We start from the raw sequence: 16,947 nt of genomic DNA on the forward strand, positions 1-16,947 counted from the left end.
GGACATTTCCCTCACTGGTCATTGTGTGGTTGATGGAGAATGTGGGGCAGGTGCTTAGGGATATGAACGAGAAGACAAGATTTCATCCCAACAGAGAAGACGTAAAGGGCAAGCTGCTGCTCATTTATGTGAGAAAAATCCTGGTTACTTGAAGTCTTTCAAAGTTGAATAAGGCATTTTGAAATGTCCAGCGCTTCTGCTCTAGAGAGTAATACATTTTCCATCTTGTTTGGCAGTGGTATTTTAAAAGAAACCTGACAAGAACATGCATTATGTTCAATTGAAGTAAGAGTTACAGGGGAAAAGAGAGTTGAGCTTAAGAGGAAAACTTATGATCCAAAACGTGAAGCAAGTATCTGTGTGAAAGGACTTTTCAAACCCGACGGACACTTGGACCCATTGTGTGACTTTTCCACAAAGAGTCGATATCTTACAGGCGAAGCGGGATGGTTCTCCACGTGTACTTCCGCATTTGTTTAAACGCCGTTATATTCGTTACACTGATGTTCAGACTCAGGCTCGTTTGAGCGTTTCTGTGTTTAGCTAGCACCTGACATCATGACACACCCTCTGTTTAAGACCTTTATGCGTGTAAAAGTCATCCTGAGCTAACAGATGTTGCTAAATGTCAGAACAAGCGATCTTATCTAGCTGACAACTTAGCTCCGGGTAGGTAGGGAACTATCTTGACAATGCATTTCGGGTCTTTGGGGGTCAAAGGTTTTGCATTCTTTAACTCAGTTTCAAGTTACCTGAAACGTCCGTCTGTCTGTCTGTCTGTCTGTCTGCGTGTGAGTCAGTAAGTATTCACCCCAGTGCACAACTTTCCGAGATTTTCTAGTGGACAGTTCAACATTCAGGAGGTGATATTTCTGATTCAGCCGGCTGTTAGCTAGTTAGCCGGTACTGCGGAGCTGAACCGCTCGTTCTGACTGTTTTTATTTACATCGCTAACATCGTTGCTGTAAAACTCCAGCTCAGTTTTTTTTTTTTATGTTTAGTTAATTTGTGAACAAAGTGAAGGTTTTTATTAGGCTGTTTGCAAAAGGGAAGACGCTATTTTTTCATTCATTATCAGCTATTGAGGCTGTAAAGGTGATGGTGGTGTGGTAAAGGTGATGTGTTTTGTTGTACTGTCTCTGTCTGTCAGCAATGTCTGCAAGTCCTGCGGTAGTCATGCGGCTGGTGGCCTCTGCCTACTGTGTGGCTGAGAGGGCCGGGTCCATCGTGAGGAAGGTGCTTCACAGTGGAGACCTTGGCATTGTGGAAAAGGTAGAAACTTTTTTCTTTTTAGTCCTTAAATCCCAAATGTGTATATAACCTGCAAGCTATAATGCTACCTGCCTCATAGTGTAGACTGAGGTCACTGTAATTGTTTTAACCTCTCTGATTCCACACCCATGCACAGGCAGGAGCCAATGATCTGCAGACACTGGCCGACAGACTAGCACAGCAGAGTATTTGTGCTTCACTGTACAGACGCTTCCCAAAAATCACCATCATTGGAGAGGAGGTGAGGGAACTCATGTGTCCACATGATTCTGCTTTAAGGCTTTAGATGAACAGCGAGGACAAAGAGATGACATGTTTCTCTTGTTACTGCAGGAGCTTCCATTTGAGGAGGTAAAGGACGACCTCATTGAGAATGGCCAGGCAGAGGAAATCCTCCAGAAGAGCTGTCCAGCAGAATATAGTGGGCTGAAAGAGGAGGAGGTAACCACCAGTACATTTAGAATTGCACTGTGCATCCTCAGTAATGGTAATAAGGTATAGCTGAATGAATGAGCTGAATAAACGTTACAAAATGGTGCAGCACAGTTGTATTAATACATTAGCATATTGAGGAGTTCACTGTCGCTGTGTTCACATATTTCCTCTGTTTGTGTCTTTCTGAATCTCAGCTTGTGGTGTGGGTTGATCCTCTTGATGGCACAAAGGAATATACTGAAGGTAGGCTCTTCAATGTGTTTCTTCAAAAAAATCTGCCTCCACATAAAATATGTGTGAGTGTGCGCTCTGCAACTGCTTGCATTTTGTCTTCTGCACTGAGGCTTCATTGTGAGCTAACCAGAAATTCACTGAACAAATATATTTAGCACTCAAGTGTCTCCACCAGCTTTCCGACTTTGCTCCATGTCGTCACTGCCACTGCAACCAAAGTAACATCTGACCATAGAGACATTCAGGTGCTAGGAAATAATGAACGAAGAAAATAAATAAATAATAATGAACAAGGTAGATGTTCAGTGTTTGGCCTATAAAATATCAGACATTAGTAAAATAGAAATCACTTTTCTAAGCCGTGTGTGACATCTCCGATCAACAGTGGAAAAACCCAAAGGTATTAAATTTACTATGAGACAAAAAAAGCAGAATTTCTCACAATTGAGAAGCTGGACCTAAGTAATATTTGGCTTTTTTTTTCTTAAAGTGACTTAGATGATTGATTATGAAACTAGTTTGCTGAATAATTTTCTGTTGATTGACAAATTAATTCATTGACTAATCATTTCAGCTCCACCATATTTTGATATTTGGGAATAAACGTAACCACCAAAGTTGTATAGTCTTAAACTGAAGTTTTTGTTTTGAATTTTTTTAGTTCTTCTTGTTATTTGGTTGCAAAAGCTTTCTGCGCATCGGTTTGTTGGGTTGCTTTCTAGCTCTCGGCTCTCATAGCTTTACTGTCACTTTCACCTTTTTCTTTTCTTTCTTTTTGTATCCCTGCTTCTGCTGTCTACCTCTCTCGCTCTCTCTCCCTCTCCTCCCCTCTCTCTCTTCCTCTCTCTTGCGCTGTCTGCTGACCCCAGCGTCGAGGTGTCTCCATCACCAAGCTGAGGTCCAGAAACCACACAAAGTGTTGGACACCTCTCCGCCTCACAGCACAGCTCTCTGTATGGGTGACAGATAGAAAGATTACTCCTGGCGTTGTTGAATATTATTTACTCTGCACCACGTTCTCTGCATGAAATTGCCTTTTTGAGACTTGGTCGGCCAGATCAGTTTTTCATGTTTGCTTAGTGATTAAACCAACAGTAAAAAAAAAAAGCAGGCTTTGTTAAGAGGCCTCCAGCTAACATCCTGTTGTTTTCTGACTTCAGGGCTCCTGGATAACGTGACAGTGCTTATTGGTATTGCATATGGAGGAAGAGCAATTGCAGGTGTCATCAACCAGCCTTTCTACAACTACCAGGTACAGACCAAACTAAATGATGTCCTGCGCCTGTCTCTTAAAAGCCAACACTCTGGTTAATTCAGACTTTGTCAGCTTGGAGCAGGAGCAGATTTAGGTAGAACCATGTGGGGAATGCTGGGACTGGGAGCCTTTGGATTTCAGCTGCAAGAAGTTCCCGGTGATAGACGAATCGTCACCACCACCCGTTCCCATAGCAACAAGGTGGTCACAGACTGCGTGGACGCCATGGAGCCGCATGAAGTTATAAGAGTGGGTGGTGCTGGAAATAAGGTGAGACGGATTTAGAGGTTGAACACTGATCTTGTCTCCTGTACAGCCAAAAGCTGTGTGGAGTTTACTTGTGCATGAATTCAAGGTTTCTGATCCTCAAATGACTGAATCTCACAGCACGATGTTCTTCTTGTGTTTATAGCAACCAACCACAGCATCTTAATGCCTCAAAATCAGTGTTGATGGTGTGAAATGTCACTATTTAAAAAAAAAAAAAAAAAAAAGAAAAAAAGATAATTCATGTGTAATCAGGGTTTCTGTATTGTTCACCACATTACATTAAAAACAATCTTTTTTTTAATGCCACATAGAATGAAATTTAATACCTGTTTGACAATCATTCTGTCCAAAGTATGAAAGTATGATGGAAAACCAGTAGGGACAACACAGCCTAGAATTATTTATTTTTAGATCACATTTTTTCCAGTACTTCCCAGGAGTTTATAACAATCAGTCCTCATGATATAGTTAATTAAATTAATGTAACATGCACCCAGAAAAACAGGTCTGATGGTACTGACTGAAAAAACAGCAAAAAAAAAACTGAATCCTGCATGAACAACGTGCTAGCACAGCCATCCCACTTTTATTCTAACATCTGCTTTAAAACTAATATTATTGCCTACAGCAGGGGGAACCAAAGTCAATGCTCTGAAGACCTGACTTTTCACGACCTGCAGGTCCACTCGAAATCATTTTTTGGTTCGTCGAAGTTAGAATCAGTTTTGATGCGCAGTTTTAACATTTGAGAACCAAATGTTAGCAAACTAACTAACGTTTGGTACTTCTGCCAAATTATTGTAAAAATGTTACTGTGTTAATGGACTTAGCTTTAATGTTACTGAACCTTGTGTCAGTTTTATATGTGCATACTATATATAGATCTTGGGTTGCATGACAAGAACAAAGACATTTTAACAATAGCACTAATAAAACACCAAGCAAAGAGCCTGCTGATGAGTGAAGAACAGCTGTTTATTCAATCATCTCTCTGCAGATAATCCAGCTTGTTGAGGGAAAGGCGTCTGCTTATGTCTTCGCTAGTCCAGGATGCAAGAAGTGGGACACCTGCGCTCCTGAAGCCATCCTGCATGTAGTTGGAGGTATTTGGGTCATTTAGGCCTCCTATACCAACTTTTCCTATTATTTTCAATTTTATTTTTACTTTGAACCTTTTAAAACAAACTAGCAGCATATTTTATTGGTGTAAGTTAAACTTAAAACTTTGAATAAATTTGTTAAATATCTCATTATCTCCTTCTTTTCTTCTGCAGGTAAACTGACTGACATCCATGGCAATGCATACCGCTATGATGCTAATGTGAAGCACATGAATTCTGCCGGTGTTCTCGCTACACTACGCAACCATGAGTACTACGTCAGCAGAGTACCACAGTCAGTGCTGCAAGCCCTCAAGTCAGATTGAGGTGTGTCTAAATCAGAAAAAACACTAATGTTTCACTGTGGTGCAGAAAAATCAGCACAGTTTAAAATCCATCCACAGACAGGGTCCTATGTGTCTGAAAATGTTATAAAATCTATTTTTACATAAAATCTTCATTTTTTTTTAACTCCCTTAAATCAACTTTGTTTGTGTATTCAGACCACGGGTAAATGTTTTGTGTATATATACTGTTAAACGTTTTTTTTTTTTCTCCTGTCAAAGATTGAACATGGTGATTTCAGACTCGTACTGGACAAAGTGAATTATCTTGGTTCATGTACTTCAGCAACACATGACACTGAATTTACCAGGAACAAGCAGGAAACAGACTCAACAGCACTTCCATTTATTTCACTCGTTTGAAACAAACTCGTACAAATCTCAAAACGTCTTTACATACTGTTCCCAACTTGAAGACCAATAGATGTACAAGGCAAAAGGCAAGATTGAAATAAGTAAAAATACATAGGTTAAATGTTGATTAGTGGAAATGGATTACTGTACTTCATTCAATAACCACTAAGTGGGAACAATGTAATATAACTAGTAAAATGCCAACAACAAACAATATTGTCTTGACTTGACGATTTTGACCTCCTTACAAAGTCATGCGATGAAGTGCAACAGTGAGAGAGGTCGACATCTACGGCTGGAAGAACTCACAGCTTTTCAATTTGTAAAAATGAATATACTGGTAACAGTTTTTTAGTCTTCATCAGTTTTCAACACTTAGTCTAGTTTTTTTTAGTTCTGTACAGTTTGTCAGTTCTTCACATTTCTTTTATATACCTTCTTCTTCTTGCATTGGCATATCCATCTCTACATTTCTATACACCAACTGTACTCACCAGACTAAAGGACACAAACTCAAAGTGTTCACTGATGTTTGGTTCCCACATTTCCACATATACTGAACATCAGAACAAAAACAGGAACCTTTTACACTACTGCATTGCTTTCCCCCCCCTACTTCATACCAATAACGGAAACTCTGCTCTTCTGCACTCACAAATGCTTGTTCAGAGATGTGAGGGATATAAAATGTTGAGAGCTGAGGCTGGAAACACTTATCCAATGCAGATAATCTATTATCTATGGATGCCCTAGTAAGGGTACAGCAAGAGTCGCCTGTGACAGGTTTTTAAAATTCAAATAGGCTTTACTGGTCTTTACAATTGTTTTTGCTTGCATGTGGCAAGATTTCTAGAGATATTTATTGCACTTTTATCATCAAAATCTCAGGATTTTAGTGATATCTCCATGTGGAGGAATAACATTCTTAAGTCGAGGAGAAAACAAATGAGCTTATTTTCCAAAATGTCAAACTATTCCTTTTCTCAGTGGCAGTAATTAGGTAAATTACATGGACATTAGATAAGTCAAGGTTTTGTCTTCTGGGAGGATTTTACTTTGGCTATGTCAAAGGACCCATCTCAGTCTCATAACTGTGCATGCATTCACAAAATCACAATGGAAGTTGTTAATCTAAAGGCAGAGAAGCATCTTTTCTTAACATTGGTGTCCATTCCACGAGGGGTTGGTTTTAATATTGTTGAATGGACTGAGTAGTAGAAATGAGAGCTGAGATAATACATACCATGGCATCAAAAAATGGAAAAAAATACCACTTGTGTTCATAAAAATACCCACAGAACAAGCAAAATACACTCCTAGAATTTCGGTTTATATGAACAAGCTTACTGAGAGAAGGCTGGAGTGTTTGAGGCAGCCTGCAGAGACGTGGGCCAGAGACCAGCTGGGGGAGGAGCAGGAGAGACAGGGCCAGCCGCTCACCTCTTCTTAGGTGCCTGAGTGGTGCGAGGTGGGGTGACTGGGCGTCCTGAATTCACCCCTCCATACTGGTACTTTGCCTTTTTTTCTGACGGTTTCAGAATCTGGAAGACAGGATGATGGTAGTGATGAATACATTGACAGCACATAAATCAGGATTAATGTGCGGCTAAAAAAACTACTAAGCTGTGTACCTGAAAGGAGCACATAAGGGACTCGTCAACACTCATCATACCGCCTGCGTTGTCAAACTCCCCGCAATAGTTGGGGGCCGAAAACAGCGTCACCAGCTGTCGCTTGGCAAAGAACTCATATCCATCTTCTACAACCTGTAGGTAGAAGGATTAGAGCTGAAATGATTGGTGGAATATCTAGAGGAAAATTATTTCGCAAACCTTTTGTAGCCAATTACTCATATTTGAATATCTGAATATCTTTTTTGGATTGTTGGTTAGACAAAACAACTTAAATATGTCAACTTGGGGATTTTGGGAAATTGGAAATTTTGATGGACATTTTTCACTATTTTCTGTCATTTTAAAGGATCGATAGATTAGTCAATATTGGATATATTTATAGGTAGATAATAAACATAATTTTTGCAGCTGTAAGTGGAATATTAAATCATTTTAATTTTTATGTTTTATTGTAATTTACCAAAGGTCCAAGCAAGCATGCATTGGAAAAAGTACAAGGTACTGATACTGTATGTGAAAAAGAAGCTGACATAATAATGCACTATTATGGCTAAGATGTTGCATTTGAGTTAAGTCAGCTGGAAGAGTTTTTGCTATACTATTTCCACAGTGGTGGCTGTTCCTTTAATATCTTTGGTTGTATTAGACCCCAGCAGGTCTGCCTCATGGTAATATAAGTGATAAAGTATTTAATTCACTGGATTACCCCAAAGCCGACCTTCCTACCTGGTTATTTTATTACAATTGTGTATTTTAAATTAACAGAAAACTGCCTTCACTTTAATGCTTTAATTGATGTACCTGTTAAAAACTGTATTAAAATGTACAAGTCTGAAAACTGAATCTTTTATCACATAATCAAAAAAATCAAATTGAACTCTATGATTATTAACACTATTTCTTCATTTATGTTTCTGTATGTGCTGCTAATGTATTCTAAAAGTTCAGCGAATTTGTAAAATAAAGGTCCAATTTACTTGCCTTAACAAAATAAAAGTTGAATTTTCCACAATATCATTTTGAATTTTGAATATCATGAATCACAAGGCAGCAGCAGTGTTACCTGATGTGCTCTGCAGATGAGATCCAGGTCGTGCCGGTTGAGGAACTTGCTGACCACGTCGGCCCCGAAGGTGAAGGAAACTCCCCGATCGTTCTCCCCCCACCCCTGGACGTCTTTGTCTGGGTCTGACCACAGCAGGTCACACAGCAAGCCTGGAACAAATCAGAGGCACACACAGTGGTCAGAAATCAGTGCCTGATAGAAACCAGTGTTTTCTGTTGATACTCGTTGACCAACTCCAGGTACCACCCTAACGCTGAAGCATCTAAACCAAAGGCTTCTTGAAAAACAGTTTTTCTTGAACTTAAAGGTGTCATTTTTATTTATTTTCATATAGTGGGAAGCCCTAAGACTACAATATGGACTACAACTAACAAACTTTTCTGCACTACCAGCTCTACGAGGTCCAGAAAAGCATTTCATCTTTGGAAAAATTAATAGCATAATTAGTAAATCCCTGCACAGTTTCAACATGAAATAGCTCACTGGCTTATTATTTTTGTCTCTTATCTGCAAACTGTTTAATTCCAAGTGCATATTCTATGATGCCTTTAGCAGTGATAAGTTTAAGCATGTCACGCTTCCCTGGAGAAAGCACATTAAGGATGCAATCAGCTGAACAGGACTGTACATTAGCGCAAATACACAGAACAACAGACCTGTGTCTGGAACATCAGTGGGTCTCATAATGCGTCGGATTTGTTCCATGGACTGTAGATCAGGCGAGAGCCCTGAGGAGAACAGGTGATTGTTTTGTAAGTGACACACACTGCAGCAAATCTATAAGATTAAAAACTATAAACTGAACTTAAACCTAAAGCAAAATGAACATCTAGTAACCTCCTGATAATATGTGATGATGTTAGCATAACATTACAGTCAACACCTGTAGTTACTTTACATATATTTTAATTGATTATGTCATAGTAATATAGAAAAAGATTATTTTCTAATGATTAAACCATTCAACGTTGTTTGTACATAAGATATTACACCCCTTGTAAAACACTAAATCCTGACAAATGTGTAAATGTAATGTTATATTTTAAACGTCAGCCTTTCTTTAAACACATTCAGCAGCACACTGCTATCACATTGATAACATATCCCATTGTCAAGGAGTACATTACTGGCTAAACAGATACATGACAAACCTCCATGGCAGCAGAAGATCTTCTCATCAATAATCGCAGCGATGGGCAGGCAATTAAAACAGTCTGTAAACGTCTTCCAGAGCTTTATGTTGAACCTGCGCTTGCCTGAGGAAGTAAAGAATAAAGAAATGTGGCAGAACAAATTAGACAAAGAACAACTGTAAATGGGCATTTTAACTGAATAATACTGGATTTTTATATTCAAATTTGTGTTTTTTGTCATTTCTGAAAAAGCTTTTTTGGATCCTGCTTTACAAAAGAGGAACTAAAGGGCGTTAAAATAAATTGAGTTTATCAGTTTCATGACTAAGGAAGAATTTTTAATGTTTGCAGATGCTGACAGGGCTCTCCTTGGCCAAATGCAAAACTCAGGACTTAAAGGTAAATCATAAGCACATGCAGCCAGATCACAACAGACAGGTGTGTTTTCCCAATTTACACTCATCGTAGAAGCCGTAGATGCGATTGATGGAGGCACACTCATGGTTCCCCCTGAGCAAGAAGAAATTTTCGGGGTATTTGATCTTGTAGGCGAGCAGCAGGCAGATGGTCTCCAGAGACTGTTTCCCTCTGTCCACATAATCCCCCAGGAAGAGATAGTTGGCCTCTGGAGGGAAACCTCCATACTCGAATAGCCTCAGCAAGTCTGTGTACTGTCCATGGATATCACCTGGAATTATACGTTCAGGTATTATGTTATATTGTATGTTCGATTGACATCACATTTTCGATAATGATTGTAACAGTTTTTGAAACATATGGGAATAAATGAAGATGGATTACATAAAAACTGCCATGAAAATTGCTTCTAAACATATTTCATTATAGAAGTTGTATTTTCTTTCAGCTTCAGGGTTTAAACTGTGTCCCTTTTGGATCACAGTAGTGTAATAATATACCATAATCTATTTGATGGAAACCTTTGTTCCAAGAACCTTTGTTGTACATTAATTGTTTGTATTTGTTTTTTGCCCACATCACAGTTTTCAGAACATTCTCCACTGTATAAGTCAGTAAGTAAGTAAGTGGTAAGTACATTATAAAGAATAATAAATAAATATTCTCACCACAGATTTTGAGTGGAGCCTCCAGTTCTAGCAGGATCGGCTGACTGAGGAAAATCTCTCTGGACTTGATGCAGAGCCCCCGCACCTCAGCCTCTGTCATCTGTACGATCTTCCCTGGACGACATCCTCTCACTGCAAGGCAAAGGTACAAAGAGGTCAGTACTCAGCATGTGCTAATGCTAAAACAGGTATGAGTAAGTATTAGACACCAGATTTATGTATGAAACTCAACATGCAGTAATGACAGGTACATTTTCTGATTGTAGACTAAATCAGCACTATTCAGACCATACAAATTCTATAAAAAGTACATTCAAAACAAGTAATTAAGGTCTGTGTTCTAGCCAGGTCTGTGTTGATCATAAAATAAAGGCCCATTTCATTCTGATGTTTACAAACACTATTGAGGTTAACAAATGTTTTTGAGTTTTTGTCTACTGAACTCCACTTGTATTAAAATGCCTGCCAATTATTATGAGGGTGATAGCATGTTCCAATCGTGTTTTGTCTTTCAGCATTGAGGTTAGCTACCCTTTTGTTTACATTTGCATCACGGTGTGCCATTAAAGAGAGCTGACTATTGCATTTGTTTTGCTATTGGCCAGACATGCCATTTACTCCAGTCAACACGGGTTGTTATGAACTGGCAAGTACAGGAATGAACAGCTTGTTGGCTCAGCTGGAAGTGTGTGAACGAGGGTGGTGGGGTCCAGGAAGGACACAAAGTCTAGAGGACAGCTTTATGTATAAAGAATAAACAACAAGCTGGATGAGTAATGTGTTAGCTTTAGCCATAACTGCATACTGCTTTCCTTTTAGATACTTCATTGAACAATTCATTTTCAAACTGCAAGGGCAGCCTCACTATGGCAAGGTAGCAAAAGAAAAAAAGGGGAGAATCAAACACAAACACTCAATAATTAAGAGTAAAACCCCTTTTAAAAAAGATGCATACTGTACTAACAATAATAATAAATACAGATAGAAATAACACAAATAAAATAATTACCCCTGCCAAGAGGTTTTGTTTTCGCCCATGTCTTTTTTCTATAGTGTATTTTGTATGACATGGCCTTGGCAGAGGTCTGCAGTCTCTGAGTGCCCTTCAAGTTATAAATAAAACTAGAATGGAACACAATAGAATGCATGCCTCCACCAAGGCCAAACATGTGTGTCAGATACAGAATATTATCTGGATCTGCACCAAATTCTGGAAAGAAAAAAACTGGTAAAAGTTTCAAAAAATGCTCCCTCTGGGTAGGTTTAGGAAAGCCTGGATCGGCCCCTTTAACTGGATCTGCCCCCCAAGTTTAATGGGTTTTTCCCGGGCCCAGGCCCCGTCCCAAAGCCCTTCAGTACTTTTTGCGTAATCCTGCTGACAAACAAACCAACAAACAGACAAGGAAGAAAACACAACCTCCTTGGCGGTAATAACATTTATAGGTTTTCAATTAAAAAAAAAAAAAAAAAAGAAAGAAAAATTTACAGTCACGTACTAGTAATTTTTAAGTTTTATAGATCTCATCAGGTCTTTTGCAGATATGAAATACCAAAGACTTGCAGTTCAATTTTACCTCTATATGTGATTTGAGTTCACGGAATAAGAGGAAAATAAATGAGATTTCATAAGTTTTAGATAACACAAAATAAACAATACAATAAACAAATTAATTAATAAATGAATTGGTCTTCAATATAAATGTTAAGGTAATTAAATCCGACACAGTTCATTAGTAGAGGTTTACATGTTCAGTGATGGAGGTTTTAGTGATCTCCCACGTGAGGGGGTGTGTCCGGCCGACTCGCTAGCAACCTGCCATGCCAACGAGCAGTTAACGTTACTTAGCAACCATAGCATTGCGCGATTCTTTACGGTTCCATGGCGTTCCGTCTGTAACAGCAGAGAAGCCACTGACCTGCCTGTGCTGCTCGGATGGTTTCACGGTCATAACATAAAAGACGTTACATCTCTACTTCACGCAGTGAGCTCTGTTTCTCACACAGCAGTAAGGGTTGTTTTTTCTCTCCTGTTTTTCGCGCAGTGTCGAGACCATAGGTCGAGACTAACGTTAGCTAGCGTCCACACAGACTGCGCTAGCCGCTCCAGACTGTGACACCACAGTAACGGTCACACTGCCCCGGAGCGGGGAGCCTCTGACGGACGGTTAGCTTCACGGGTCGCTGGCGAGCGACACGGACAGCCGCGGACGCAACATGTCCGAAATTATCTTTAAGATGTGGTAAAGTTATTTGTTACAGACAAGTGCGTACGAGCCAATCATCTGCTTGACGAAGCACACGAGAGGACAGTCTATCACAATGCTCCCCTACCTTCCAGTAATCGAGAGATGAGGCTGTCAACGTTCAACTCGCTTTCCGCCATGTTTCTCATACTCGCGCAGGCAGAGAGTGGGCAGCCTGAGCCCTGACGCTTGACTTGGAGGCTCAGAGGAGTGCCAGCCTTCCCATGTGCGCACACAGACGATGCTGTTTTGGACCATCCAGGCAAGCAAGGTGGTGGAAAGTACATTTACAATTTTACAGCTTCGTGGTACTTGTTTTTTTTTTTTTTTTTTTTTTTTTTTGCAAAGCTTCTATTTTACTTACCCCCCTACTTTTGTTTTTAAAAACAGATTACATTAAAAAGATTACATTAAGACAAAATAAAGTATTTTCATACAGAAAGACTAGTAAAACAGAATGAAAATTAAATATAAAATCATACTAGATGATTCAACTGATATCGAACTAATGAAGACAAATGCACAGCAAATGACAGCCAAGCTAGCATTATCTTTATAAGTTGGTTTAAAATGCTGTCTCAGGCTTTTTAGTATTTTTAGCCAACTGGTTTTAAAAAGAATCATGTAAAAGAGGTGTTAAATATGGACTTGATGGCTACATACTTTATATAAAGACTGAGGCCAAGGCTGCATATCCCAGACAAGTCAGTGTCTTCACCAGTTGATCCATGTCCACTTGCAAATAACGAAAAAGCCTCTGTATGGCAGCGTAGAGCTGGTTATAACCAGCTTGACTATAGTTGTAGTATTGTAATTAAAAAAAATGTAGATTAGGCTGTAACCCTGTTTTGCTGCTTCCACACACATCGTTTGTGTTTTTGCTAGAGTAGACTAGCTCCTTTGTTTTTCCTATTACATTTGGTATTTTTCCTTTTTTGAAAATCATTGTAAAGAGTCCTCAACAGGGAATAAAACTGTGCATGTCGTGGTTATGTCATATGCATCTAACACTAAACTCTGAAAGCTCCTAGGACTGACTTCCAAATACTATAATGAGGATGCTGTTTGAATGGGGCTTTTCTTTAACATTCATTGTAACCCAACAAACTAATGTAGTAAATTTATGATATGATATGTCCATCCAATAGTTGTCGAGAGATTACATTCATAACCACAAATCTCTTGATGATGCTGTAGGAAAAGTCAGGGGATCACTAACTCATCCTCAGGATATATCTGTACAACATTTTTTTGCTAATTGATCAAGTAGATGTTGAGATATTTCACTTCCTAAGTAAAGAGTTTGATCACCTGGTGCCACCGAATGAAAAATAAGGAGATCTAAAGTCAATGGGGGAACATGAATTTTTGTACCAAATTTAATGGCAATCGATCCACCTGTTGAGATATTTTAGTCTGAACCAAAGTAGTGGACTGACTGATCACTACAATCAATCACTACAGCAAAAGAAAAGAAAAAGTTCCATAATAACTGTACAGATTATGTAGATGGGAGCTTATCAGACAAGAGATAGACCAGGACTCCCTTTTCTTTGTTTCTTTCTTTTGTTTCAAAAGTACATCAACTACAACTTGATCATTGTAGCAATTTTATTTTATCAATAAATAAAAATGACTAAAGAGAAATGTACAAATTTCCAGGATTCACTGAGGGCAACCAATTACACATGGCATATTTCACATTTTTATGCAGTACAAAAAATTACAAAAATGTAACATCTGTAGTATCATTTGGTCATATTTTTTTAAACTAGCATTTAATTATTTGAGTGCCTATGATGTGAAAAGGGTACTAGCGATCCAGTCCAACTAAGAATCTACATCCCACTCTGCAGCTCTATGCAGGTTTTATTATTTTGGTTTGTTGGTCCTTGACCTGGATAATTTAATAAGTGCTGAGCTCAAATAAAACAGTGAACAGCTTGCTCCCACCACACAGACAAGCTGACTGTTCAGTGCTTGTCTAGCTTGAACAACAGTAAACAAGCAGCTGGCGAAGAAAGTCAAACATGTGGCAAAACAAAGAGACCCACATAATTTTGCCAAGAACTGTCGGACTAAACCATGGCTAAAGTGCAAGTGAATACTGGACTTGCACTCAACAGGTGGCAAGAAAAAAGACACTAATGGCCTAACTATGTTTCTGCTGGGTGGTACCTCTGGAGTCTGCTTTCTGCCGTAGTGATCAAAAAATTGCCTGATGTAGTTTTAAGGCTTAAATATACCATTGACAATAAGAACAACTGCATTAAAAATTAGTTCCATTCATTTGTTCTCCTCTCTCTGTTTCTTCTCCACGGTTTTTCCGACGTTGACAGCAGGAGAGAAGTAGCCAGGCAACCGTAATGCCAGCCAGTAAACTGACAATTCCCACAACCACTGGTACCCATACAGGCATGGAGGAGGGACACTTGGGAACAGGGATGGTTGGTGTAGGACTGGAGCCTGTGGTGGTGGCGGCGGTGGTGGTGCCGGTGGCGGTGGCGACAGTGGTGGAGACTGTTACTGGTGGACTTGGGAGGCTGTTTATCTTAGTGAAAATGAAGGGACTGGCCTATAGGAAAAATAAAAAATGTTTAACTTAAAAACGTATGAAAGAATATTAATGATGAGTCAAATATCTGGGCCTAAGGTGTGCAATATTAAATAAATAAGACATTATGAAATAAATAATTATATAAGCAAGATTTTTTTTTAAATCAAGCAGATATTTATGAAATGTTATATCATCCTGCTTTTTTTCAGGTCAGTGGCTGTTTTTGTTCGAAATAATTCATAATATATTTATAAAACAAACTATCCATAACACACTTATCCACCAAAAAAAAAACTAAATCCAACATAAAACATAAACCTTCAGAAATACAGAAGGATCAAAATAAAACAATCTATAAATAGCATATAAGACAACACACTAAAAACACAAAAAGTTAAAGAAATGTATTTCCATAACAATCCTGCTGAGCTTTTAAAAAATTATTGGATTATATCATGTCATGGTTATATTAAATCTTTTGTATGTATTCATGCATAGGATTATTTATTTCATTATATCTAATTAATTGAATCGAGCACATTGTGTCTCCATAAAAGTAAGACTAATCTATTTTTAAAATTCAACATTGAATAATAGATAAATGGGTCTAGTTGCGTGATACAAGAAGAACATTTTGTAAGCAGTGGAGTTTCGCTCCAGACTTCAGAAATGTCCACACATACCTCAGAGGGACAGTGAACCTTGGAGCGATCATATGTGAAGTTGTTGTAGGCCTGTTTCCTGCCTACAGGTTCCAACTGTTGAGATAGAGAGAGAAATTCGGTAAAACCAAAAAACACTTGTGAACACTGGTCAGTCTGCTTCAGTTTGGTCCACTATTGCCCATTGCTCACCATGTTATTCCAGAGAGCAATGGCCATCTCAGCATGAGCTCGCTCACTGATGTGGAAACAGTCGACAGAGAAGAAACTCGTATCAGCCTCACCTTTCTGGTGAAAAGATCAGATTTTCAGCTTGGTTAGATTTCATTATTACTATGTGGAAACTTGCTGTGATACATTCGTGTCTATAACTTACTCCAATATGAGGGATAAAGGAATTGTGTAGAAATGGTTGAAGGACAACAGCAAAATCCTCTTTGCCGTCATAACGATCTCCAGAAATAAGATCCTGGAGTTCAGCCTTGGAAAAAAAATTGAAAAATTAAGAAATGAGAGAAATGAAGGAGGAAACCCCACTTTTAAAAATTGGATATTTAGAAAAGTGTTAACCTGGTACTCAAGATTGATTCGTTTTATATCTTCAAGTTCTGGGGAGTTATCAGATGGGTTGATAACACAGGGACAGCTGGTCCTGCAAAAAAATTTCCCATTAAACATTTCCCCATTAATTACAATTGGAGATGAGAACAGTAGTAAGGACTGTTGTTATCTTGGTGTATGTAAATTTGAAATAAAAAAATAATTGATAGTATAAAAACATCAAGACAAACTACAAAGATAAAGTCTATATAGTTTAATCTTTAGCACTTTACTAACCCATTTCTCTATTTTTAAAAAAAAACATTTTATCCCTCAAGATTTCTTTAAAATTATTTGAACACATTATAACTATAACTGGCTAGATTAATACAAAACAAACCTCTGCAGTAGAGAACAGCCCAGTGTGTTCTTCGTAACTGTTTTCAGTGGATATATCTGCATGATCTCCACAACATTGACCAACAGCCTTGGTACCTAGAGATACAGAGAGATAAAAGACAGGGAACAGGCAGAAAAATATGATTGACTTATGCTCACAGAGAAAGATTAGATTAACTCTAATATTTTTTTTTTAACATAACTCACCTCTTTGTACAGCATGTCCAAACTGAGCATGAGATTGTGACTGTAATTCTTAGGTGACAGATTGTTCTGCAGAGATATGTAAAGCATGTTCTTTATCCTGTTCAATGACATACAGAAATGTATGTATTTGTGTATAGTACATGAATTTTAAGGAAGA

At 38.5% G+C, this 16,947-nt stretch overlaps 3 protein-coding genes and 1 long non-coding RNA gene across 7 annotated transcripts in view; 2 read left to right on the top strand and 2 right to left on the bottom strand.

Moving 5' to 3' along the window:
- Window positions 1-7,912, top strand: bpnt1 (bisphosphate nucleotidase 1). 4 transcript variants are annotated; one of them, XM_071467276.1, is made up of 10 exons: window positions 1-128; window positions 1,151-1,272; window positions 1,409-1,513; window positions 1,606-1,713; window positions 1,902-1,950; window positions 2,811-2,894; window positions 3,102-3,193; window positions 3,269-3,466; window positions 4,464-4,569; window positions 4,741-7,912. In XM_071467276.1, exons 2-10 carry the CDS (start codon window positions 1,153-1,155, stop codon window positions 4,890-4,892), a joined length of 1,014 nt encoding a protein of 337 aa, XP_071323377.1. In that variant the 5' UTR covers window positions 1-128; window positions 1,151-1,152; the 3' UTR covers window positions 4,893-7,912. The 4 variants fall into 4 exon arrangements, with proteins under 4 accessions (XP_071323377.1, XP_071323374.1, XP_071323378.1 ...); XM_071467273.1 differs by lacking the exon at window positions 1-128 and adding an exon at window positions 167-799; XM_071467275.1 differs by lacking the exon at window positions 1-128 and adding an exon at window positions 836-863.
- Window positions 5,241-12,695, bottom strand: LOC139612086 (serine/threonine-protein phosphatase PP1-beta catalytic subunit-like). Its single transcript, XM_071467272.1, has 8 exons — window positions 12,514-12,695; window positions 10,183-10,314; window positions 9,555-9,785; window positions 9,116-9,220; window positions 8,621-8,692; window positions 7,962-8,113; window positions 6,896-7,030; window positions 5,241-6,805 (listed from the first exon to the last, which is right to left on the bottom strand). Exons 1-8 carry the CDS (start codon window positions 12,572-12,574, stop codon window positions 6,701-6,703), a joined length of 993 nt encoding a protein of 330 aa, XP_071323373.1. The 5' UTR covers window positions 12,575-12,695; the 3' UTR covers window positions 5,241-6,700.
- Window positions 10,213-16,947, top strand: part of LOC139612090 (uncharacterized) — a 12,618-nt gene continuing 5,883 nt past the window's right edge. Inside the window, exon 1 of the long non-coding RNA XR_011686437.1 lies at window positions 10,213-10,337. This is a non-coding gene — a long non-coding RNA (uncharacterized lncRNA). The remainder of the gene's footprint in view (window positions 10,338-16,947) is intronic.
- The window catches only part of LOC139612084 (phospholipase B1, membrane-associated-like), a 17,533-nt gene continuing 14,070 nt past the window's right edge, over window positions 13,485-16,947 (bottom strand). Inside the window, exons 36-42 of the mRNA XM_071467270.1 lie at window positions 16,791-16,856; window positions 16,585-16,679; window positions 16,215-16,296; window positions 16,021-16,125; window positions 15,837-15,932; window positions 15,666-15,740; window positions 13,485-15,000 (exon numbers count right to left, since the gene is read on the bottom strand). Of these exons, the coding sequence (XP_071323371.1) occupies window positions 14,695-15,000; window positions 15,666-15,740; window positions 15,837-15,932; window positions 16,021-16,125; window positions 16,215-16,296; window positions 16,585-16,679; window positions 16,791-16,856 (825 nt within the window). The 3' untranslated portion in view covers window positions 13,485-14,694. The remainder of the gene's footprint in view (window positions 15,001-15,665; window positions 15,741-15,836; window positions 15,933-16,020; window positions 16,126-16,214; window positions 16,297-16,584; window positions 16,680-16,790; window positions 16,857-16,947) is intronic.

This window comes from Trachinotus anak, unplaced genomic scaffold (genome assembly GCF_046630095.1).
Source record: "Trachinotus anak isolate AG129_WGS33_773 ecotype Australia unplaced genomic scaffold, CSIRO_AGI_Tana_v1 ptg000031l, whole genome shotgun sequence".
Classification (NCBI taxonomy): domain Eukaryota; kingdom Metazoa; phylum Chordata; class Actinopteri; order Carangiformes; family Carangidae; genus Trachinotus; species Trachinotus anak.

Excerpts from the sequence above, each read along its gene's own strand:
- LOC139612086 (XM_071467272.1), bottom strand. The coding sequence starts at position 12,574 with ATGAGAAACATGGCGGAAAGCGAGTTGAACGTTGACAGCCTCATCTCT. Across the intron at positions 7,031-7,961 it reads TCATCTGCAGAGCACATCAG|GTTGTAGAAGATGGATATGA; the intron begins GTAACACTGCTG and ends TTCTACCTACAG. Across the intron at positions 6,806-6,895 it reads CCCTTATGTGCTCCTTTCAG|ATTCTGAAACCGTCAGAAAA; the intron begins GTACACAGCTTA and ends CCTGTCTTCCAG.
- bpnt1 (XM_071467276.1), top strand. The coding sequence starts at position 1,153 with ATGTCTGCAAGTCCTGCGGTAGTCATGCGGCTGGTGGCCTCTGCCTAC. Across the intron at positions 1,714-1,901 it reads GTGGGCTGAAAGAGGAGGAG|CTTGTGGTGTGGGTTGATCC; the intron begins GTAACCACCAGT and ends TCTGAATCTCAG. Across the intron at positions 2,895-3,101 it reads GCCTCACAGCACAGCTCTCT|GGCTCCTGGATAACGTGACA; the intron begins GTATGGGTGACA and ends TTCTGACTTCAG.